This window comes from Thunnus albacares, chromosome 14 (assembly GCF_914725855.1).
Source record: "Thunnus albacares chromosome 14, fThuAlb1.1, whole genome shotgun sequence".
Lineage (NCBI taxonomy): Eukaryota > Metazoa > Chordata > Actinopteri > Scombriformes > Scombridae > Thunnus > Thunnus albacares.
This window is the reverse complement of record NC_058119.1, coordinates 5757246-5783223: the sequence shown is the minus strand read 5'-3', so window position 1 is coordinate 5783223 and position 25978 is coordinate 5757246. Positions and strand designations below refer to the sequence as shown.

The window sequence follows — 25978 nt, the reverse complement described above, 5'->3', positions numbered from 1 at the left end:
TTTTACCTCAAGTAACTCCACAGATATTTTTCCACCCTGTTTGAAAACAAACAGACTCTGTGTCTGGTTGGTCAAGCACTTCAGCAACATTATGTCACACTGAGTGAAATATTCAGATCCTAGATACATTTTTTATGATTACATGACCACATCAGACAAAATCTGACAAAATCTGTCTTATCATTTTAAAGACTCATCCTATTAATATTAATACCCATGTGGAATTAATAACTTTCGGATCTTGACTAGAATTTAAGATAAAGTGGGCTTGCATGACATCTTTTCACACAGCACAAGTGTAGATATGATTAGTGATGGACATGGCAAATGGTATCAGTGGTTAAACATGTCGTCATATATGTCAGAGTGAGTAGGATGAGCAATTAAAATGGAAGTATAGATATATACCTACTCTTAAACCAGTGGTGGTTTATGTTGTGATGAGAACTGCCCGGGGTTATAGCTTACCTTTTATATTAAACAACATACTACTAGCTGTGGGAATGCTTGAGTGATATCGCAGTGATTGATGTTTGGAGTCTTTACATCATCCCTTTAGATCCCAGGATGCTGAGTTTTATCATTTCAGATGAAAGCCCCCCCTGTTGCTGGCTTGCCCAGCCCAGTACAGGGAGCAGTGTTTCCAATGCAACACCTTCAGTGGGAGTACTACATGTATGAGGTAATTGTTGTTTGGTCATGTGAGCTGCTGCAGCAGCTGTCAAATGTGATGATAGCAGGAGAATCCTCGGCCCCGCCCCCTGCAGCTGATTGGACAGCACACAGCCGTCTAGGGATCATCAACCAAGAGATCAGCCTATAGCAGGACACTGTAGGAGATGAGTTTGAGCCAGAAAGAGAAGGAAAGTGTGAAAAATTAGAACCAAAATATAAGTATTGCCACTATATTGAAATTATACAATAAACTGCTATTTTAAGAAATATATAAATTCACATATATTGTATGTGTCTTAATTGCATTTTTCTCAGCTATTCTTCTTTTTTAATGCTTGATTTTTACTTTTATTTTACTCATGTTACTCATGTTTTTATAGCTTTTCAAAGACCATGATGTGAAGAAGTTCAGTTTCCTGTCTGCTGTGGTTCCAAAGAGCTGATTATCATGTAGCTGTTTCAGGGAAATGTGTTACATGATACAAGTTGTCATTGATACACAATATCTTGTTGATTCTGCTGACAGATAACTGCATGAAGATAGTGACTGATTCATGATCAGAAAATGCATTAACATTAACATTAACATTAACATGTGCCAACACCGTGATTCAGACTAAACATGCCAGCAATTTATGACCACATGTCTGGTCTGAACAAACCAAAACTGTGTGTGATATGTAAGATATGTTTTACATCTTTAAAAGAAATGGGTAGTGAGTGAGTATTAATAATACTATAACAGGTGACATGTTTTTTGCAGTTATTCAAGCATTTAGATTTTAACTGATAATAAAAGGAGAAAATTGGAGGATCCCATACTTGAATATTGAGGACCTATGAACAAATGTGTATTAAGAAGCAGAACTGTAATCGAAGATTTCATCCTTGTAAAATGTAATAATTTGTTTGGGATCCCCTGGAGCTTTCTTTGGGCCCCTGGAGTTCCCCTCACTTAAGGAACATTTGGCCTAGAGAGCAGACAGAGAAGCAGAGACAGGAAAATAATATGCATGTGTGCTCATTCCTTTCTATTTGTAGAGAGAGACTTGCTTCATTAAGATGGTTACGAGTGCACTAACTCAAGGAGACAGCCCACACCTGGCCGACTGCACCACGGAGGTCAAATCTCTGTATCTCCCCTCCTTCTTCCACAAACACATATCTCCTCCCGTGGTGTCTCCATCTGCAGCTCCCTGGTCCCATCTCACATATCCCATCCATCCTAAACACACAGAGTAACACGCACACACAGATACAGTTGCACAGTGAGGAAAGATCACCTATTCATCTCCTCAACCACAGAGTCATGTGTACCCTAAATGTTTATGACTTAAGAGTCAGACTCAAGTTACAACATTGTAAACAAACGGGTGGTGTATATTGCATGTTATGCTGGAATCTACGGATAGGACAAATGCATGTCTAACTAAAGTGAAGGAATTTTGAGTGTCAGCTTATCTTTGGGCATATTTTTAATATGACACCCTCATAATGTTTCATAATGTTAATGTATCCATAGGCTATTGGGTTTGGTGTGTGTGGTAGTCCTACTCACTGGAAAGTTTCTGACCTTTCAGAATGCTGTTAAGTTTCCTCAGTTATCACCTATAACTGTTAGTGTCCTCCTAATATTTCAACTAGCCTCTCTAGGGTCTAACAGCATTCCTATGCTTGTATAATATTGATCACCCTAATACTGATGTGATTTTTGACATGAAAAGTCTTTGGTCTACACATCCCCAGCAGGCGGAGTGTACTTTATCCAGAGCCCCTTGGTTTCAAACCGAAGCTCCGCCTCTCCAACAAGCGCACCCACCTTGTCCACCAGCAGCACAGTGCGCCAGGGAGCGAGCGCACAGGCGTGGGGCACACCGGGGAGCACACACGACTGACCAGGCAGCAGCTTGAGCACCGACGGCGGAAGCTCTCGGAGAGAAGAAGGTCGTTTCTTGGCTAAGAGAAACCGCATTAACAGCTCCCAGAGGTGGAGTGTTCTGTGAATTTTGTCAGCAGTGGAAAGAAAACTCCTTCACGACCAAATTTGGGAGTACCGTAACCGGTGGTGGGGAGGAGGGGGAAAAGATGCAGTTCCAGTCCGACTCGGTGAGCCGCGCAGTCCGCCTCCGACGCTGGTGATGCCCGCCGTGCGGGGATCACCACCGCCCAGCAGCAGCAGCAGCAGCAGCAGCAGCAGGGGGAAGAGGAGGAGGTCGGGAAAACAGGGCGTCGGGCCGATGATGATGATGGTAAGGTCGGGATCATGGCTAACGGAACCGGTACTATCATGTTAAAATGCGTCGTGGTTGGAGACGGTGCAGTGGGCAAAACGTGTCTTCTGATGAGCTATGCCAATGACGCCTTTCCCGAGGAGTATGTGCCCACAGTCTTTGATCATTATGCAGGTAGGAATACAATTCTTCTAATATTCTCTCTATCATGAGCGTCTAATAATAACAACATGACATGCTGAACTGCTGCTGTGCTGTGCTTTGTGATGGTTTCACAGAATAAAACCTAATAAGAGAGGAGATAATGTATAGAATAATGCCTGAGTTGAATTCCCTGTTTCCTCTGCCACTCTTTCTCTAACTGCATTGGCTTGCATCTGTTGCTATAATCAAAACCACTTGTTTGCCTTCTTCATAGCAGAGAGGGGTTGGGGACCTTGAGCCCCCCTCCCTCCCTCCCTCCTTCCCTTTCTGCTCCCCCTCCCCACCCTCACCCCTCTCTCCTTCCTCCTCTCAACTGCTCTTTGTCATTTCCTTGCAGTGAGTGTCAACGTCGGGGGGAAGCAGTACTTGTTGGGACTGTACGACACAGCTGGTCAGGTACAGTTTATTTTTTACTCTGGCCAGGTGCCAAGCATGTCAAGGACACATACACACACACACATGCATACACACTCTCTCTCTGTCTCTCACTCTATCTCTATCTCGGTCTCTCCATGTGCTCCTGGGACCAATAACTATCCGACGGTGCCTCCAACACGCCCACAGGCTTCATATTCAGGCCAAACACTAAGCTGCAACAGGTGATGGTTTTCGCACATGGGTTTACTGCCAGAGTCTGGTGTGCCATGGACAGTGATGGTAGTGAGGGGGTTTCAATAGTTCTATTATGTGGAGAACAGGGCTCCTATGTCCAGTAGTGATGTCACAGGTTTGTTAATAGGGCTGCCTAATGCCTGGGCTTTTTCTTTACAATGTGCCATTCAGTGGGCAAGAGTTAAAACTCTACTGAAAATGTGATGGCCTACACATACACACACAATAATGTTTCCACTCAGCAGAAGAGCCAGTGTACACACACACACACACAGACAGAGGAAACACACACAACAGACACAAGCTCATTGAGGGTGGCAGTACAGAGTACAGAGTATTGGAAAGGCCCTGTATCATTTGCTACCAGTCGATCCACATTTATGGACTAAAGTTGTCCAGCTGGGTGAAAATAATACGGTTTTCTCTGGGTTTGACCATTGTTGGAAACATTTGGGATAATGTAAGTACACAACTAAACAGAATATATAACACAGGTCTAGTCGTTTTTAGACATTATAATACAAGAGAGTTAGATACCTTTCAGTGGCATGACTGACGTCAAAAGCAATAGGCGAGCAAGACAAACAAGTTCTAAAACAGCACTCCACGTCAATATAATCAGTGTGATACAGTCAGCGTGCAAAGTAGCTCACAATAACAAAAAGCCATGTGTCTATTTAGTTTGCTGAAAACAAGCAGTAAACCATTTGGACTTAAGTTGGCAAACACAGCAAATTTGTGGCCTCATTACCTGTCCTGCCTACTCCTCATATGACTGACAAACACGACACGAATGAGCAGTGAGTGACAGTTTAGCTTTCGCTTCATTGACGTAGGCTCCACTCAGCTGGATGCAAGGCACCTTACATCAATAAGGTGAGAAGCAACTTGCTATGAGGGAAAAAAAAAAAAACAGTAAGAAAGTAGTCGGCTGGAAATGTTTTAATGTTCAGCCATCTGTGGACAGCCAGCGCTTATGGAAAACTCTGTGTATGAAATATTAGGCAGTTAGAGTAGAACTGAACAATTAATTAATCAACAATAAAAAACAGAAAAAGACAAAATTTTACTGCTTCTAGGCTTACAATGGGTTTTCTTAGTTATTTATGATTGCAAACTAAATATGTTTGGGAACTGGACTGTTGCTCGGACAAAATAAGCTGTTTAAATATGTCAACTTGTGGTCTAAGAAACTGTGACGGGCATTTCTCACTATTTCCTGACATTTTGTAGACCAACTGAGTAACTGATTAGTGACTTTCAGAGTTGTTTTGATTGTAAAAGCAAGAAAGTTAAAGGTAGTCTGTGGACTTTTTGACCACTAGGAGTGCTGTGGAGTCATGTTTTTACAAGTGGGCCCCTATTTTGTTTGTATGGACGGAGCGATATGCGCAAAAAATGTAGCAACGTGCCAACAAAGGCAGTGAAGAAGAAGACTGCAGGCTAGCACGTTTTTTAGACTGTAAGAGTATATACAATGCATTTCGCTAACACTGAATGTAAACATAACTTTTTTTTTGTTTACAAGAAAACTCCACAGAGCACCTTTAAGTTTGGACTCCCGTCAACTACACTGCAAGACTTGTCAACAGTGATGCACTTATTCTCTGCACCAAGACCTTTAGCCTCCTGTCTTTCCAACAACCTAAAAATGAACACATGTTAAATGTTGAGTAGTTAACACTTTCCTCAGGACCACATTTAACCGTGTGAAGTCAGAATCTCTCACAATCAGACATTTGATCTGTTCATCGGAAAGACAAAAACTAAACGCCGAAAGGTCAGCTGGGGAATATTCAGCCGTTTCTCTGTTCTGTTCATTCATGAATGCTAAATGCTCGAGTCTATGAATAGCAAATCACAGCCGCCCTCCCTCCGCCTTTCCACCCAAACAGCTACCTGTGGCTGTGTTATATATTTTTGTCTTGAGAAAACAGATGGTAGAAGTGTTACTACTCGGTTGTAAAAAGAGGAACACAACCTTATTGTCTATTCTGGCGTGTTTGATTGGATGTGTGTCAGAGGCGGGTTTGTTTTTAGCTGATTCAGAGTGTCTCTGAAATGGAGAAGTTCTCCCAGATGTCGGCCGCGGGTGCCGCCGGCCGCTGAGAGTAGAGTTACTGCGCTTCAAAATGCGGCCCCTCCACCCCCGGCTCGGCTGACCTCTTTATGTGGAGCACAAGGCCAGCTGGTAATGTTTATAGCTTCAGCATCTGATCAAAGACTTGCGCCCCAAAGAGAGAGGGGGAGAGAGAGTGAGAGGAAGACAGAAAGAGGAAGAGAGAGAGACAGATGGGGGGAGGCAAATAGAGTGAGGAAGGAGGATGGGGTGGGGGTGGGGGGGGGCAGTGGAATTACCCAGAAAGTGGATAAATTCAGTCGTCTCAGTTTCATTTTCCTTTCCCTTTCGTTCTCCGTCGTTCAGCTTCAATTCACAACTCGCCCTTCATTATCTCCACCTCTGGCCTGCGCTACACATGTTCGATTGGCGTCAAGCTCCCTGTAATATTTATATTCTTGGCATGGCTGGAGCTCCCACAATGCTTTGCTGTTCCACAAGGATATCAGCAGCTTTACAGATACACGCCGCCGTCGTCGTGCCCTCATCGGATACGACTCCACGCTGTCACGTCCGTGTTACATGTCAGGGCCATATAATCACAGCTCGGCATTGAGCTGAGCGCCACTGTGCTTTGTCTGCTGTTGATACAGCTTCCCTGCCTGCTATTGTCTGCGCGCTGCCACGTCGCTCCCCGAGGCGCTGCCTATTGAATTATTCCATATGGAAGGTCTGCAAAGTCTGTTTTGCTGAATGTGACGAGGGAACAGAGGGGAAAGTCTTTACTTATTCATTCATTCTTCTGCTGCTGCTGCACTCAAGAAAACGTAGCATCTCTGCCTGAGGAGGAGCAAAAGGAAGCAGGAAGTGGATGCTAAGTGCTGTGGTACCCATGGAGATGCTTGAGGGAGGAACTGATGAGTTGGGACCCAGCGGGATCTGTGTCCCACTGCCCTATTAACCCCCACTTTGTTGTTGGACTGTTCCTCATTTGCTCACCCCCTTCAAATACCCTCACACTCAACTGCACATCCTGTAACCCCTTTTACCACTTGACTTCACCCATTACCCCCTCTCTCCTCAGTGCTTGGTGTAGTCTGGTGACTATTCTCTTTTTTGACTCATCAGACCAATGTGGCCCAGTGACCCTTAGCAGTCCCAGCAGGGCGGCAGGTGGGGATGGGGGTGTGTGTTGGAGGGGGGAGACTGGAAACGGTTTTACCCAGCTGGGGGCCTGTCACCACTCAGCTGCTCACACACAGAGAAACAGAAATACCAGACATGGCTCAGGTCCCACTTTCAGCTTGAGTTCATACTTTTGAATCGCCCAAATATCTGTTGCCATGTATGGTGAGAACATCCTGGTGAACTCCTTTAGAGCAATGCTTATTTCTATTATTGAATAGTCTGTCCATATTTTTGGCATAAATCCATTTTTTTGTCTATAAAATGAGCATTGCAATTTCTGAGATGACTTCACATTGCTTGCTTTGTCTGTGCAACAGTCCAAACCTGAAGCTATTCAATCAACAGTGATATTACAGATAACAGAAAAGAGTTAAAGGGTTACTTTGGCAATTTATTGAAACAATAATGTAATTAATTTAATTTACTGAAACAGCTGGGTACTGTAGTTTTTAGCAAACATTACTGAAACAGGAGGAAATAGTGTGTTTGTCGGTGACTATTTCCAGCTGTGGACTAATACATATTTAGTGCTTTAGTGGGTATTCACGGCAGCCAGACAGTGTATGTGGGATTGAGTCAAAATAAACAACACTGTTTGTATTTATGGTAATGAAGGAACATGTCACCCAGTGCGACGATGTGGCTTACTGATGTGTTTTTAATAGTTTTTGGACAACAATGGAGCTCTATGGCACAGAGGAATAAGACATACATGGATACACAGAAAATAGTTGTTTGTAGAATCAGTTTATTGTTGGTTTTTATCTTATCGTTGGATTTATTGACAATAGGAAACATATAGAATATTGTCGGCCTTTTCCTTTAACAATCTGTAGTCCTCAAGCTGAGATAAACCCTGATGACATCATCAGAGACTTGACAAAGCTCCTCCAGAGGCACAGAAGACATTATATAACTTCACAGGTAGTACTGTCTGTGCTGAGGGAACATTTATGTGTAAAATTGTTGGAATTCCCCTTTAATTAGTCATTTCTGCACTATACTCTTTTGAACTCTGGATCATCTTTACCACCTAAAGTAATGTATTTTAGTGTTGTAATATTTTGATAAAAGAAGAGTGGAGGCGGTGTTAAAAGGATATGAAATTAGATTGCTGCTCCTAATGAGTCATAAAATGTCTTCATTTATGTTTTACCATGCGCAGTATATGTGCCACTGCCATTAACGGCCCTTCATGGTAACAATAAACTGTCAGATTTTTGAATGGAGCATAGCAGGATGTTCCCACCATACAGACATGAATAGACAGAGTGCATCAGCGCTCGAGCGATCATTAATCACTATTAAAGGGCTAGTTAAAAGATGACACGAGCATAAATAGCTTTTTTTATTCCCGAGGTTCAATCCCGGTTCTGCAAAATGTGCAGATTTGCAGATCAGAGACAGAACTTTGTGAATAAAAGCGTCTGTGTCTGGGCTTGTGTTCCCACCTGGCGGCCATGTTAGAACAGGCGTCTCTGACTCTGTTGACATAGCCGGTTTATAGAGCCCCGAGGAGGCGATTGGAATAGAAAAGGAGAAAGACAGAAAGGAGAGAACTGTAGAGAAGAGGGGGGGGGGGAGGGGGGGGGGGGGGGGGGGGGGGGGGGGGGGGGGGGGGGGGCATTGGAGGAGGGAATGACTCACTGATATCATAGCACTCATATGTCACTGAGTCAACAGCACACAGTGGAGCTCACACAGTGGCAGAATTAGTATGCCAAGCTTTGCCATGATGGAAATGTATGGACATGTATGGGGAGAAGTTAGTGTTAATTTCCTTTTTTCTCTGTCATTCCTTTCTTCCCTTTCCACCGGTCATATTTACTGTACACTCCTGACTATCTTGGAAAGACTGTTATGCAATGTTGCAGTGATGTACTCATGGACTGTTCTAATAAAAGTCTGTGACATACTTCAGATGGAAAGTTTTATCCGAAGAGAGCACCTTAACAGCAGCATGAGTGTAAACATTTCTGGACCGAGTATCGAAGCTATGTAGGAGTACACACTGTGTCTCTGCCACAGTGTGTACACTCCGAGTGGCTAGCAGGCATACTGTGTTTGGTAATGTGTCAGGGGTGTACTGAGGAAACCGTGTGAGAGGCAGAGGTGGGTCTCAGAGAAGCTCCCGGCCTGTTTACAGTAAACTGCTGAGTGGCTTACACTGTGTTCCTTTATCTCTGGGGCTCTCCGGAGGATCGGAGGATTCACTTGTGCAAGCAAAGGTCATGAGCACACAAAGACACACAAACACACATTGTACTTGATCCCATGTGACAGATATATAGTGTATGAGGGTACAGAGGAGAGCACATAGTGTATGTAACAGCAAATTCACTATATGCTGATGCATGTTCTTCAAAACAGGTTAAAATGAGCTGCATAAAAGTAGTATCTGAGAGGTCTAATATGTCTGGTTGTATTCGTTGGCAGTGATGCAAATCACTGTGCTTTATGGCAAAATTAGATTCATGGGAATGTTGGATTGCTGTGATGAAATACTTTGATTTTTCAGGCATTTAATTTGATTGATGGGCCAAAACAGACATTTCTTTGTGACTGTTTTTCAGTATCAGGAGTTTCTCAGCTGAAGATGAAAGTTCTTTCTTGAACCTAGAAACAGCAGTTTGATTTTTTTAGGGAATATACTATAATATATGCTATATATTGATTTCACAATAGGGAATTATATACTGTGATAGAGTATTTTATCTAAGGGTGGGCAATATGAATAAATTCTTCTCGACATTTTACAGGGTTTAGATCTACTTTTCCCATCTTGTAAATACCTCAAAACGAACGTACAATGTGATCAATCAATTAATTACCTGTTGAGCTGAATCAGAAAGATCCTGACACATCTCACCTCATTATCAATGTAGTTACCAGATGATGATTTAAACAGTCGCCTCACTTGTTAAAGGTATACTATGCAGGATTTTCCTAAAAAAAAAAAAAAAAAAAACCAATGTGTAGACTCATACAAAAGTAATCCCTCTCAATCATCATTTATGACCAGCTTGAAGTGTGTTGCATTGTATTTATCTACAGAGACTCTGCCCTCTGCCTGTATTTTCTTATTATTTTGCTGTGTGTGGGACGCTTCTGGGCAGTGGGTGTGAAGCCCCCAGCCAGTAACAGTGTGCAGGGTGTGAGGTCGGGACTCGTAGTGTAGCGACAAGGTTACATTGCTGTCTCCATCTCTCTCCTCTGCTCTCTGTTTATGTCATGGATGTATAAAGATAACAAGTCTCTGGGTTTGTTAGGCCAAGGACAGGACTGAGCTCCAATCACACACGTACACGCATGCACACACACAGAGCAGAGATGCCACAGCGGACAGGATGAAGTGGGTGCTTCGGCTGCATTCACACCAAATCCAGCAATGCAGCACCGTCACACAGGGTTGTGCGCAGGTATGAGCATGTTTATTTGTGCTTTAGAACATAACTGCTATGAAACAATCAGAAAATAACGTTTTATTTACTAAAAAAGCTGCGAGAAGCTCTGGTATATTGTGATATTCATATATATCGTGATATAATACATTTTCTGTACAATCAATTGAGTAGTTGTTAAAGGATAAAATAACCAGATGTTTCTGGCATCCAGTGCATTAAGTGAATCCAGTGAATTAAATACCTGATAAGTCATACTTTATCACATTGATGCGAAAAACCAAGGCCTCAGGAAGTGTGCCAGGCTTAGAAGCCAATTTGACATAGTGGTCAAACCATATAATTACAACTTACAGGTCCAACAGGAGCCCAAAAAGCATTTTTCTTGCACACAAATACGGGAAAAGGAGAGGCTGTAAAACGGTGGATACATTTTTTTGAGCATTACAGTCCCCGCGAAATGACTCGTTTCACTATCAAAACTTGATCCACTGGGTTCAATAACATTTGGAAAGTCTAGAAGAGCCCATAGAGCCTGTGCAGTATGTATTCATCCGAGTAATTTCTTTACAGCAGGAAGTGGCTCTTTTGGCTTCATGCGGCATTGAGCAACTTTCGTAGAAATGAAAGGCGCCCTGCCTCCAACGCTGTATCCAGTTCTCTTTATACATCCATAGCAAAAACATGTAAAAGTCCAATATTGCTCTGCACCATTTCCCACAATGACATATACACCCAGAGATATTAAAGCAATTTAGTATTGTATTTCCATGACGTTGTGGGACTCATAAGAAACAAGTTAAAGAAAGAATGGTCAAAATTGAAGCTATTCTGACTTTTACTCTCTAGTATGGGTCAAGTTTCAAACACACTGGATCCTACATTTCCCCTAATGCAACTCCACAGTGTTTGATGACAGTCGACAAATTCAGCATCAGATCATTTCTTTCATGTCGAGGTCTTCGGGTTGGTGCTTCGGCTCACCTCACTTCAGTTGTGTTTAGAAATCATCCTTATCGTTTCTCTCAGCTTGCTGTAAGCACAGATGGTTGGCACTCATAATGGATTTCTCACATCAGGAAGTTCAGATAGCGTCAGATAAACTGTCTGTCACAGGGAAGTCACTTAACTTACAAAACACTACATCATCCCACATGACAATCCCCGACCCTCTAGCAGCCACTCAGAATTATTTGAAAGTCCTGTATGAGCCAGGTCTGTGAAAACCTGTGAAATACTGCACTCATTTGGAAATAAGAGGATGAACAACTCATACAATTTTGAATTATATCCACTTGACCCACTCCACTGAGTCATCTACAATACGAGCACAGGCGTGTGATTTGTGCACTGTTTTCATCATCTACTCCTGTCTAATATAAAGTCGGTATATCTTAAATTCATTATTCAGCCAGTAAAAAGGAACGACACCCTTGCCTGGATGATCTAGTGCTGTGTGGGGAATCCTCTGACATTCAGCTCATTTGCATATCCATTTTTCCTTAATCCATTTGTGTGAGAAAGACTTGTCTCAGGGGTTGTAACAGTTTGATCGTATTGGACTGTGCCGTGTGTGTTTGGCAGAAAGCAGGACTTGCTGATGGCATCAGAATGAAAGACTGTCATGCCAGAGCTTGCTCGTCCCATTGCAACTATCTCTGGCGTATTGAGACCTTGTATCCAATTTGCTTTGATTTCAGGGATGTTGACGATAAATTTCCCAGACAAGAGAGTGAGATTGATTCACTTGGTCCGAGTTGGTCTGGTTGAGTCATATCTAATTACTGGAGATCCATTGATTCCCTGTTTCTTCAAACTAGCTGCTGAAAGCCAACCCGATGTGTGCAGCCATCACTCAGAGATCATCAGAAGAAGAAGTGAGATAGGTTGTGAATATTCATATGTGTGCAAGTCGGACACTCTGTCAAAAGGGTTTATCTTTGGTGAGGACAAAGGAGCTCTTGATCTGGCGCACAAAGGACAGTCTTGCGTGTGTGAATTAGGCATTTACACCACACAAATATCGGAGATGGCAGTGTGTCTGGTTTTCTGTGTCTTGTGGCGATGCCTTGTGCTCAGTTTGCATTGAAGGACTGCAAATGAAAAACAATCCCTAATTGTCTCTGTCAGAAAGGGAGGGCGAAAAAGAAAGCAACTCTCAAGTGAAGGTCATCTTCTTCACATTCTTTTCTCTTCATAACTCAAATCCAGTTGACATTTTTTATGAGTATCGTTTCTGTCATAAAATTGCTCATCGTTTGTATGAAACAGCCGAGGAGCTTGGCAGTGTGTGTGTGTGTGTGTGGAAGAAACCGCTGGATGAGCACAGAATAAGTTTGCAGTCCTCTTTCCTAACTTTCCTGGCTCCAGTGAAGAGTGAAAGTCTGTCTGTGTTTGGAGTTCATTTTTTATATGCTTTAATAATTCATGAATAATAATTTCTCAAATGTGAAGAGCCAGAAATGAATCATGTCTACTCATTGGTTCCTTTCTTCCCCGCCATTGTGACCCCTCATACTCCTCTGACCCAGAATGTTAACCTACAATCCTTTTCCAGGAGGACTACGACCGTCTGAGACCGTTGTCCTACCCGATGACCGATGTCTTCCTCATCTGCTTCTCGGTGGTTAACCCTGCCAGTTTCCAGAATGTGCGTGAAGAATGGGTGCCCGAGTTGCAGGAGTATGCACCCAGTGTTCCCTACCTGCTCATTGGCACCCAGGTGAGTCCTCAATATGCTCTTCACACCAACTGCTCCTTACTTAATAAGAAAATCAGTTTCATCTGTTTTTGTAGTTGCACCTTTTGTACCATAGTGTGTGGGCTCAGAAAATGTATTATATATATATATATATATGTATATATATATATATATATGTATGTGTGTTTGAAATACATTCATAATTGTCAGTTTCTTGGAGTATTGCAACATGAGTAAGCAAGAGTGATTGCAAAGTAATAATGCTGAGACTCAGATGCCAAGACTCGCCCTCACATTCTCATTATCTGATAGAGGCTATAAACAAAATAAAACTTAAGATTCAAAATCAGACTGCACCAGTTGCTTGTAAAAAAGTGTCCTCCTCCATGAGATCTCATGCAATACAACATACATACATTGAAGAGACAGGCTAAGACATTGGAACACGAAGGACAGAACATAAAGATGAGTGTGAGGAGACACAGTCGCACAAAGGAACTTGTATTTGGCATCTCAGACAATGTCAAGAGAGAGAAGTACATTATGAACTGGGAGGGGGCCAGAACTGTCACATCGAAGCACCATCACTAATTCAATAGAAATCTAAAACAGGCCCTGGGGACAGTAAACAAGGCTCACAAACCTTACCACACCTGTGATGCAGACCCAAAATTCTGCCAGGCAACACAAGAAGTCACTGTCTTGCCACTTCCGACCACCTGGTGGTGCTTGTCACACCATCACCACCTCTGATGTTAGCATTATAGTCTGTAATAGCTCACAAACTGTACACTGGAGATTAGATTTACTTTTTTTGCTGAATTTATGCATTTGTTTTGTTACATTACTAATCAATGAAGTGAATCACAGTTTAACAAAACATACATGGGGGCATTTTTTCACTTCATGAAAGTGCATCAGTATTTGCTACATTTGTTTACTGTATGTTTGGCTGAACACAGCACTGACATATTATCACCTTATGAAGTTCATATGGCGAATGTGTTAGCAAAGAGTTATGTATTTACACATTTAGTGGATATAGAACAACATCAGCATTCATTTGTTGCTAACATTGTCTGTCTGTTGTAATTATAATGCTGTGAGGGTAGAGTACAGTGAGTTTTTTACCGCCAACAGTTGCCTGCTGTGGCTGGAAATGAGGTTGTGGTTGTGGTGAGACTAAACCAAAATGGAAAAGTTGCGGTTTTAAAACCAAAACAATGAGCTGAAAGATGCTAAAATGCTCCACAGAGCTGAGGAATAGTTTATTTGCTATGGTCAGTGGATGAGTTGATGAACTTGTTACTCTTGTTTCCTCTTGGTTTGGTCACACAGAAAAAAATCAAGGCGACTCATAATGCCTTTCAGTCCCCTCATTGGTTAGATCTGAGAATGTAAACACAGGAAAAATGGACCAGAAGAATCTCCTGTTTGCCAAAATATCAAGAAGGCAACATACTTTGTTGCTTGTCCAGGTCGGATTTTGATTAATTCTCTGGCTAGCTGTTAGCAACTGTTGATTTTGCTCATCTGCATCCCAAAATCCAAAGCAGACCTGGCAGCGGGAGCTGTTTAGCCCACACTTATAGAGACTGAGGTCAGATCATGTTCCCACCACAAATGAACTTATCCAGAATTTGTTTGTGACCAGACTGAGACCACTTCCTCTAAAGGTCCTCAGTGCAGTTGTTCTGGTCCGCACCCTAGTACGATTGCTGTGTTCAGTTTTTCCAAAAGTAAGTGTACCAAAGGGGGATATTAACCAGAATCTGATTCAATCAAGCTAAAGAATGCAGGTTTGAAAACACCCTTAGTAATCTTTTCCATTGTTAATATAAAATATTCAATAGTTGTTTAAAAAAACAACCACCTCTTGAAATCCTGAACCTGAGCCATGGCAAAAAGAGCTAATTTATTACATTAAAAGCTGTAACAGCCAATATAAACCTGGCAAAAGACCTCAGGCTGATCTGGCTCATTTGGGTTGGAGCATCATCATATCTGAATGTTGTTGAACCACCAATTAACTTCTGCAATACATGTATCACTAAAGCCATATCGATGTTAAAAGAAGACACTAGTCATGAGTATTAGCTTATTTCTTGAGCCTTAAAATTCACTGCCAATACCATATGTCCTCCTAAAAATGAGCACCGGTTTGTGGGTGATTTTTGGTCTGTGTTCCCTGGCAACCAAATGCCAGTTCAGCCAGGGCCCAGCGGTGATGAGGAGGATGGAGTGGGTGTCTGATTTATCGTGTGTCAGCTGATGTTTGCTGCTCTTTTATCAGCTCCCGTCATAACTCCCCCCCTGCTCTTCAGCTGGATGCTGTCATGTACACATAAGCTTCATAACAGTGAGCCATGCTGCCACAAATCACAGCAATCAAGAAAAGGGTTAATGAGGGTTACGCCCAGTAAGATTGTGAAGGTGGATGCATTTATCATAACTGGTTATGACTGAGATTGGGAGAAAGTGTGTGGATGAGTTGTGTGTGTGCTCAGCATTGCAATGAATAAAAGAAGAGTGAGGAACCTTGTGGTTGACTGTGAAATGGTTTTGCACAAGAGCAGGAAGTGTGAGACAACATGACTTTGTTTCAAAATGAGAAAACACAAGGTCAGTTATACAGTTCAGCACTCAGACGCAACTCATAGCTATGTTTAGAAGCATGGACTGAGTGCAGAGCTAACGTGTTGCACAGAAAAGTGCCAAATACCTAATATTCAGTCAATAAAGCACCATACCAACAAAATATATGTAATTAAAATACACATTGTGATGGTAATGGTAATCCTGGATGCAGTAGAGTTGAGAGAAAGTGTCCATTATCTCTTTCAGATTGACCTTCGTGATGACCCCAAGACCATTGCCAAACTGAATGACATGAAGGAGAAGCCAATTGCCACCGAGCAAGGACAGAAACTGGCAAAGGAGGTTTGTATGTTTGTTTGACTGAAGAAGTGAAGTAATACGTGGCTGATAAAACAGAGTAGAAGCTCACATTTTCACTTTCGGTGTTGTAGAATTGAGCTGTCAGGTCCACTTAGATTCCTGTGTGCTGATTTGACCCAGGAATGCCTCCGTAGGAATGCAGTTTCTTCAGTGAAATGCTTGGAATCAGACCTCTGTCCGTTATTTGTCTGAAAGTGAATCCAGGAATACATTCTGGGTCAACATAAATGTCCAGTAGAGTTCACAGATGTAGGATGTGGCTACCAAATGTGGTCTGCGATTATTCCCTCCTCAAAAATTCTAATCTAGACTAATTTAAAGTTCATATCGATGCAGTTTTGGCAAGTTATGATATGATTCATGTGTTGTGGGAGTCATTTTTCAGAGGCCACCAAGTCTATGTTAGATCATTTCAAGATATTTTCAGAGCACTAAAATTAGAGTTGTTTCCACTCAATAATGGCAATATTTTATCTTGTCAATTATTACATTGAACTCTGTTTTCTTCATAGATGTCCTGTCCTCTATTTAGTTGTATTTCATGGTTAAACTCCTTATTGCTGATTAGATAGACTGGGGTTTGTATATATTTGTTAGATTTGTTTGAATAGTAAAAGCCTTGAATCATAAAATGTTTGTGCTTCTCATGCATTAGCATTACATTTGAGTCACAGAGATAAAAAAAAAAAAAGGTTTATGCTGATCTTTAAAAAATCCTGCAGGTCGATTAACATTGACCACTGTTCTGAAGGTATTTCTAGGATCCTCAAACGTGGAAAAAATGCATGATAAAAAAAAAAAAAATTAAACAAACAAAAAAAAAGATTTTTTTCCAAGTTGGAATTAAATTTACTGTCCATGTCTTTGCTAGTTTAATCTGACATAAAAATATAAACACGCTATTTAATATGAAAATACAAAATAGGAGCCAGACGACTGTAACCAATTGTAAAAGCTTTTGACTTTGGATCATGTTGTACATATTGAGCCAGGACGCGTCATCTCTGGCTAGTCTTTGACTTCTAAAATACTTGGTAAATAAATAAGTAATTAAAAATCTTTCAGAACTATTCTATTCTATTCAGCACAGCAGTTCATTGTGTTTAACGACTCACTAGGGTTTCCAAAGACTTTCAGCAATTTATTTTTCAGAAAAATGGATGCTCTGAAGAGAATACATGACATGACTGTACATAGGTACACTGATGTTTACATCTTGGGTTTATTAAAAAAAAACAGGAGAAAGGAATAAGATCTAACATTGATGAGTATTCTGGTTGGAGGACATTGTACTGGAGTTTGTAATTTCCCCTTAAAAGACAAAAAAATTGTACTCATGAGGGCATCCAGTCTATAGCTGTCATTATAATCAGTGAAAACTGCAACCACTTACACTGTACATTCATAGAGACTCAGTCTTTGTTTCATGGTTCAGTTATCTGTTTAAGTAGTGTATTTTTCGTCATTCAGACATACAGTAGGTGTCCGTTACGGAAATGTTTGTTATGGCTTTATTTGGACATGACTGGACAGTTTTGGAAAGCTAGCAATACTAGTGCAACATTTGGCACATGGTGAAGCTGAAAATTTAGGGAGGGAGACTGTCAGCCCGATGATTATTGTTGTACTAAGGTTTTCCCATTCAGTTCACTCTTGTGCCATGTTAAAAGTGTCACAGAAATGTTAAAAAGAACAAAGATTGCCTTTGTGACTTTTATGTTAAAGTGAATAAAGGTGCTTATTCAGATATGAGACCAATATGTAAGTTATAGCATGTGATTGCCATCACATTTAAGTAACAAGGTACTTGTCTGAAAGGGGCTATAGGCTAGGTAAGCATTTCTTATCGGCTGTAATCAGATACATAAGTGGCATTTTAGGTATTGTTGCAGTTAGCAACGGCTAGTTTTCCTGCGGTTGAGAACGTTTGGGAAAAACAATGAACATCACTATTTTAGCTCTGCTTATTACTTACCATTAGCAGCTAAAGTTACCCCATAATATCAACCATAGCCAAAGTAAATGATATATTATTACACTGCTAGCTATGTACAATCATAGCATTAGGTTACAGAAATGCACTCACTCTTCCGAGCTGGCAGTGCTACTGCCTGAGTCTCTGCTTCTTCTTGTTACATTTCCTGTTAAAAAATGTGAAGTCATTGTACTCTGAACAAACTGTATATAATGGAAAGTCATTTTGGCTGTCAAAGAGCCATCCTTAACACCATTCACTGAAGATTTTTGGTGCTAAAGAAATGCTGTAAGCTAGGCTACCAAATAAAGTATATATCAAGTAGTTCAGGCATTTTTACTTATTTTCTACATTGCAATAACTGGTAGTTAAACACTGTAATGTTTCTTTCCTTCTCGTCAGATCGGTGCATGTTGCTATGTGGAATGTTCAGCGTTGACCCAGAAGGGCCTGAAGACAGTGTTCGACGAGGCCATCATTGCCATCCTGGCCCCCAAGAGAAAGAAGGGAGCTCTGAAGAGAAGACTGGGACCCCGCTGCATCAACTGCTGCTTGATCACGTGATACATAAACCCAGAGATCATTCAGCAACAAACCATAAACCAAACCTGGACTGACGGCTAGAGACAGACAAAAGAAAAATGCACAGACAGCAGAGCAGAGACAAAATAGAAGACTTAAAAGGACAAAACCAGAGCTAATTTTAAGCTGCAGTGCTCTTGGAAGGCCATAAGTCTCTCCTGCTGTCCAGCACTTGAGGATGCAGTTTACTACCAAAGGAGCACAAAACCCAAGTCCGTCTCTTCTCCTGATAGACTTTTTTGCCTCAAAAGTACCTTGTTTTATAACCATTTTTAATCATTTTTCCTGTACAAAAGTGTTGTAAGCTGTCATATGAAAAAAACCCCAAACCAACATTTCAGTTTTAAGAGAAATGCTACCTTCCAAGTTCATAGTATTTCTATGGTTTTGAAAGCTAGATTATTGATTTATGAATTTCTCCATGTAAAATCAGATATCCTAATTTGAAGGCCTTCAAGGGAGAAAACATACAGCTGATAAATAATGAGAGACAGACTTTAGTGACACTGTGACAGTACCCAGGGTACATTTCTGGACATAAGGGCCCAGTTCTTTGGATTTAAACCTATAAAGACTCTGTTGGCAAGCAAAGTCTGTCTCTAATTATTTGTCATTTGACAACCTGCAAATGAAACCACACAAGGTGCTTTGCTTTGTGTGGAGGATAACTCACGCAATCTACAACCAGTGAAATGCTATTCAAACAACAGCTTTTGGACCTAAAACTGTATTCTTGTTAAGTTTGAGAGGCTTGTTTTTGCCTTATGAAAACCCCATCATTTTATAGTGTGGCATGTCAGAACATAGAGGCTTCATCAGATATTGAAGAGGTATATTATCCATTTTTAAAATATATATTATCTAGAGTTTATGATTCTGTATCTCTAAAGAGGAGATGATCAACGCTGTGCAAATATTATTTTGTCAACTGATAGCTTACTTTTGTTGTTTTGAATTTTTGTTATCCTGCAATAATGTGTTATCCTTTTATCGCCTTTAAGAAGGTTTCAGAGGAAAGAAGAAGAAGAGGGATCTCATATTAGAAATGATTCATATCCAACATCCAAAGACTCAAATGCACACACTGTCATCAAAATCAGGTGGCTAAGGTGACCCAATACTGTATATTTAATGCACAACATGAAGCACAGTCCATGCATCTTCATTTCCCCACACAACAAAGCACATTCCTCTGCTTTTAAACACTTCTCTTCCAGAAAAGGCTGATTGAAGCACAGACAATGCACAACCTTCCATCAGGCACAAGTATGAGCACAGTCCATCTTACCATGTACAATCATTGTCCATCACCTCTAAAATCTTGTTGCAAGGCATTAGGTGAAAGCCTTGGCGCCTCCCAAATGTCATCTTTTCGTGAAATACAGGAAATACACTGATCCAAGCAGTTTTGAAAGTGTATAAGAAGAGGAGGCAGCCGGTTGCATCAGCAGTTCCTACAAGTTCATACTTAGCTTGCGCAAGTCTTTACCAAAGTGGAGATGTGAACATCACTAAATTTAAACAGGTTGCACCACACAAACTAGTACTTATGTAGAGGTTAGTTGTCAGTAAATATTTATACCTGTGGCTGCCAAGTGGAGCTAAGTGAACCAACTGGAAAAGCCAACGTTAGCTTGCTAATATACAGTATGTCCCCTTTAGATTGACAGACTAAAATAATGCAAGCTAGTTTAGCATAATCAGATAATTCCCACTCAGTCAAAACTATTTGGATACTACATAGTCTGAAACATGTTTTTTCATGCATGTATATAAATAAAACATAAGTATACCATTAACCCCTCAAAAAGGATTGGAACCTAAGTTTAATATGTCAATTAGCCCCATGAACTGTTATTTTGTAGCAGTTATGTTACAACTTGTAATGCTACAGTGACTTAGTTGATTGGACAATGCTAGACCTGTTTCCCCAGCAACTGATTTACACTTTACTAACGTCTTTACTAGCTAATACATTTATTAAGTATGGATGGTGCAACCTGATTTTGTAAATTTCCAGTTTGAAACTAGATAGTAGTTATAAGAACTTAGGAAGGATTTCACAAAAAAAGTTAGTGATGGATTAAGAATAGCTGGTGCAACTCAGTCTGTATTTTATTTAAATTCTGTACTAGAATTTAAATAAAAATAATTACCAAATTTGAAGTTATGAGGTCCTCACACGACAGCTGTGAAAGGATTTATAAAATGTATTGGAACAACATCAGTGTGACCACCATCCATGTAGAAATCCTTTCATTTACACAATAGAAACAGGTTCCCCCCAGAAGAATACACTGCTCTGTAATAAAGTCATGCTACAACATTTCAAATTGAAACTGAGATAATTTGTGAGGTGGATTTGTGATCAGGATTTAGATAATAGTATAAAATATCTACGAGCCCCCAAAACAGTTGTATGCAACAACAGTTTCAAGCCTACAGGTCTGTAATACCGTAGATAATGAACTTGACTGAACTTTCCCTGCAAAACATCTAAAATATCAGCTGTGCTTGTTTTTATGCATTTGTTATTGGCTTTTTCTAACTTTTTTTAATCAAAGGTGCCAACTCTTGCTAAATGACTTCTGTTAATTTTCTGTTCAGAGTCAGATATGATTGATTAAAGCTTTAATGTAAATGGTGCTCCTCCTCTCTGCCCCAGCCTGCGTTGTATATTGTACTGTCTTTCTGAGCAGCAGAGTGGATTGCGGGGTGAACAGCCTTCTCTTTCAGACAGTTTTGCTTGCTTACGTTGTGTGAAGGTCCACCCTCAGGATCCAGGACCTTAAGTGCCGCAGCCACCAATGCATTTTCCCGTTGATGCTCCTGTCTTCTCAATAAACGTGTTTACTGTGTTGATAAGCCGGCTTGGAGGGTTTAACTTAGAGAGCGTCAGATGTGCTGTGGGACAGATTTGTGAAATTAACTTTTGCAGTGTTTATTCCTGGAAATCAGGGCATTCATGTTCATAATGGGTCATACAGCACTGGGTTGAGTTGATAAGCAGGTCACCGGAATTAAACTCCGAGGCATGTTTGTATGAAAACACACACACATACTTAATGTTTATTTATGTATGATTTGTTCAGAAGGCTTCCTTTTCAACCTTTTAAAGTTGGTGACAGTATTTCACCAATTTACCCTTTATGACAACTCACTTTATACAAGGACAAGGTGTGTTGATCTCTGGTGCATGAGCGCCACTTGCTGGCTACATTTTTGTGTAGTTTCCCTCACCTTTCTGCTTTATACTCAACATTAGAGGGCAGTTCAATATACATACTTTGTGTACTTTTCCATCTGAGGGGTACTTCAACCACTGGACACTTACTGTAGCTTTGGGGGATTAAACCAGCTGCCCTAGTTTCACTGTATAACGAAGCATCTCAACGGAAGCAGTAAAAAAAAAAAAAAAAATCACAATTTTGGGCCCATTTTGTTATCTAACTTGCACTTTAATTGAACATTATGTCTGTCAATATAAATTTTAGGGCTTGGAAACCTTTGTTACACCACATGGCAACACAGAAGTTGAATAAAAGATGTACTTTTATATAACCACAGAAATTTGAAAATGTTAACATAATAATATCAGCCATGATACATGCAGCTTAATTTTGTTAAAGCTTACTTATTAGTAAATCAGAAGCACATACGTATCCCACACATGATCCTGTATATGGAAAGGCTGGAATTGTGCATACTGAACTGTCTCAAGGATTATACACAGATACTATATTGGTCTACTGCTGGTCAGTGAGGTGGCTCATTGAACTGTTGTCTCACAGCCTGAGGGTCCAATGTTTGAACCTGACAGACATGAGTCATTGAGTCATTTCAGTGTGGAGTGTGTATTTTCTCACCAGTTGGTTTCCTCTCAAAGTCCAAAGACATGCAGATCAAATGAATCAAAAACTGCAAATACTGGAATTGCAGCTTTGTTGCTTAATGTATGAATATTTCAGTCCAGCAGTTTATCACTAACTATAGCCTAAAATTAAATAAACCAAACATAGTAAAAACAAACTTAGAGGCAGCAATAGTGGCAGTTTCATTGATTTGTAAATTTTGAATATATATGTATGTGTGTATATATATATATATATATATATATATATATATGTGTGTGTGTGTGTGTGTGTGTGTATATATAAATTACATGATCATATGGCAACAAATAGCTGCTGTTTGTAAGATTTATGTCAATGTATGACAAAGAAACCAATATGTTTAAATTAATAAATAAGAATAGAGAAAAAATAGTTACCTTTTAAGTTCCTTTAAAAAAATCTTTACATTTCCTACCTAGAGCACTTTTTAGCTGCTGCTTTGTTTAAATATTAGTATCACAGGCGTTATATTCCAGTGATTTTTATATGAATTCTTTTTATTTGATATTTCACCGGATTATAGAGCTAGCTAAACAAATGTATCAGCTGAAATAAGATCACCACGAGATGAAACAGCATTTCACTAAAAATAAAAACAGCAGCTATACACAAAGGTGCAGCGTGTAGAAAAAAAGTGGGACTGTCTGCAACGATGAGCCTCCCAAGTCTTGGGATCTTTTTAGAACATTCCCAGTGAGACACTTGTTACAGTCTTAGCGTTCATCCTCTGCACACCTTTCATCACTATACGACTGAAATTCGAAGAGACTGTTTAACTTAGCGTGAAAAGGTCCAAAGCACATGATTTACACAGAAGCCTCTCAGAGACGGCAGATTCCTAAACTACATCCTCTCAGCTGAACCATCAGTTTGTATAATGTGTATATACTGTATGGATGTGTATATTATAGATGGTTGCATGTTTACCTTCCACTATCAGTGCAATAAGCAATCAATTCATTGTGCACACCACAAGTCTCCACTAAGTTAACACTAGTGCTTAGTCACGACAGTGTGTCGTGTTGAACCAGATGACAGCACATGTGACTCAAAATGTATCTGCCCACATCCCATATGACCAGTTCAATGTTTGCTCCCAGTATACCCGACTGAAAAATCATCCTTCATTTGTTTCCATATTATTTGTCAACCCCAGCACAGCACAGCACAGTACAGTCATCATGGTGAGCAAGATGACATACACACAAATGAAGCACTGTGTTAGAAATGATCAGTATCAGCTCACGCTTGCAGTGACCAATCATATTCAAACAAATCATGTCAAATGAAGACAATCAGGTGGTGTTTCTGATCTGACACGCTGTCTGTTTCACTCCTCTGATCATGTTCATGCTGTATGAGGCGTTTCTTCTCAGCCACCCCTGCTTCTCTTGTTCTAGTTTATTACCGTATATGGTGATAGCATCTCTCTCGATATCTGCACTGCTTCCTCAAATGAACTTGTGAGCACCTCAAGAAGCTGAGCTGAGAATACGTAATCATTTAATAAAATAAATGGTTGTGAAGCCATTGCTTAGAGTGTTTCTGACAGACATAACACACAGAAAGATGCCCCTTGGCTCTGGCAGTACAGGTTTGGCACTCCTTTTGGTAAATTATTAATCACACTTTTATAATATCCATAAACAATACATGGCACAAAAGGTTGTTGGAGCTTCAGTCTGTCAATACAATCAATCAATACCAAGAACAATCAAGTCATCAATCAAATCGACTGTTAAAAGTTATAAATATTTATGGACATTTTGTTGGCTCATTTTAGTAAACAGAGGCCATACTAGATTTTTACATTTCCTTCTTAATAATTGACCTCAGGAAATAATGCAGGATTTGGTGTTTGAATCATTTATTATTTGATTGATAGTAACACTGCAATATACTCTCTTACCTGCATTGATGACAGCTTTGTTCATGTCTGTATGTCTTTTGCAGTTATATAATTTAGTTTTTTATACCTGCTGCTAAACAATTTTCCCACTGGACAGAAATGCAGACGAAATTTATACTTAATTTTAGATACAGAGAGAGTTTCAACCATGAGAGTTTTCCTTGCCTTATCTGTGTGTACTGAGTTTTTATCTTGCAGTCTGGATTGGCATGCAAAATATACTGTAGTCTTGTGGACATCAAGTGTTAGCAGTTAGCATGAGGCACAGTAACACACATTACACTGGAAAATTTGACGTGAAACAACTGGCACTTTCTTTGATGTGCAGCAGTTAGCTGAACAAAGACCTTCCTGTCCATCAATGTAATACTTTACTCCAATGTCCACATGATATCAGTGGAAGTGTTGTACCTTCTTAGTCATGTGTGCATCAAATTTAGATATTCAACACAAGATCAAACCCCATCCTGCTGACTGTATTGTGCTTGAAAGGAAAGGTGGTATCTATCCACAATATTAAATCAAGCCACTAAAGACATGCCTGTAAAAAAGACCAAATTGCCAAGGTCTTAGACAAAGTGGAGGCCAACCAATTAGCTACTTTTATGGTATTTGCATGGTTTTCATAGTCCATAGCCATGCTGAAGTGTCCTTGAGCAAAACAAAAAATTCCTCAAATCCAGGGATACTGTACTAGAGCTGATCTTGATATCTGTCTCCCACATGCAGAAGAGAAAAGAACAGAAAATTCTGCCTTTGCTTCAAATTTCATCCGTTTTGAAGCAGGCCAGCGTAAAAGGCAAATGATTACAATCTACTCTTCTGATTGAACTAAAAATAAAATCAACAAACATAATAATGGATTGATGCTGTGGTATATTATTTGCATGGTGCGAAGTGTGGCCGACATCAGACACACTGCATACTCATGAGAGATGTAGGGATAAAAATAGTAAAGTGACAAGACGAAGGAATCTTGATTAAAACTGTGGATTTATTAAGTAATTCACTGCTCAATAGCATCTACAGAGATCCCATACTTGCATATATTACATCGCATTATGTTCTATAAGAAGGGACAGGCAGCAATGTGCAGCTAAACAGTATTTGGAGTCTTTCACATGGCTTTTTCCAAACTCCAGATCATTGTCATGCACTCTGTGCCAGTGACTCTAGCCCTCAACCCAAATTTATGAGGTGCTGCACTGACATGGAGCTCTGAGGTTTATTGGTCTCTTGCCTAGATGATAAATTCAGTTGGAAGAGTCAAGTTGATTTCACATTTTTTTCTCTTTTGCTAATGTTGGAAGCTACCGTGTCCTTTTGAATTCCCAACTCTTACTACATCTTCTCTCTTCCCTGACCTGCTTCCTCACTCTTGTGTTTCCCAATTTTACAAACTTTTTGGGACTTCAAGTCTAATCTTTCACAATCTATCAATTTTTAGGCATATTTTTAAAAAGACTTACTTTTTACATTTTCACTTTTTACATTTTTTCACTTTTTACATACTGTTGCAAAAACATTGCAACAGTATCTTATTTTTTCTGAGATTCATTAATTAATCTGAATCACATGGCGTGGATATAA

The 25978-nt window shown here is 40.2% G+C and overlaps 1 protein-coding gene and 1 long non-coding RNA gene across 2 annotated transcripts; one reads left to right on the top strand and one right to left on the bottom strand.

Annotated features, from left to right (window-relative positions):
* LOC122996784 lies at window positions 1-2564 on the bottom strand. The gene is made up of 3 exons (XR_006407081.1): window positions 2495-2564; window positions 1777-1900; window positions 1-830 (listed from the first exon to the last, which is right to left on the bottom strand). It is a non-coding gene; the product is annotated as an uncharacterized LOC122996784 (long non-coding RNA).
* Window positions 2541-21451, top strand: LOC122996783 (rho-related GTP-binding protein RhoQ). The gene is made up of 5 exons (XM_044372459.1): window positions 2541-3080; window positions 3448-3506; window positions 12928-13092; window positions 15916-16011; window positions 18407-21451. Exons 1-5 carry the CDS (start codon window positions 2939-2941, stop codon window positions 18566-18568), a joined length of 624 nt encoding a protein of 207 aa, XP_044228394.1. The 5' UTR covers window positions 2541-2938; the 3' UTR covers window positions 18569-21451.
* Window positions 21452-25978: the final 4527 nt, after the last annotated feature.

Bases quoted from the DNA above. Each gene is read 5' to 3' on its own strand.
- LOC122996783 (XM_044372459.1), top strand. From the start codon at position 2,939: ATGGCTAACGGAACCGGTACTATCATGTTAAAATGCGTCGTGGTTGGA. The intron at 13,093-15,915 runs GTGAGTCCTCAA...TATCTCTTTCAG, and splicing joins ACCTGCTCATTGGCACCCAG to ATTGACCTTCGTGATGACCC. The intron at 16,012-18,406 runs GTTTGTATGTTT...CCTTCTCGTCAG, and splicing joins GACAGAAACTGGCAAAGGAG to ATCGGTGCATGTTGCTATGT.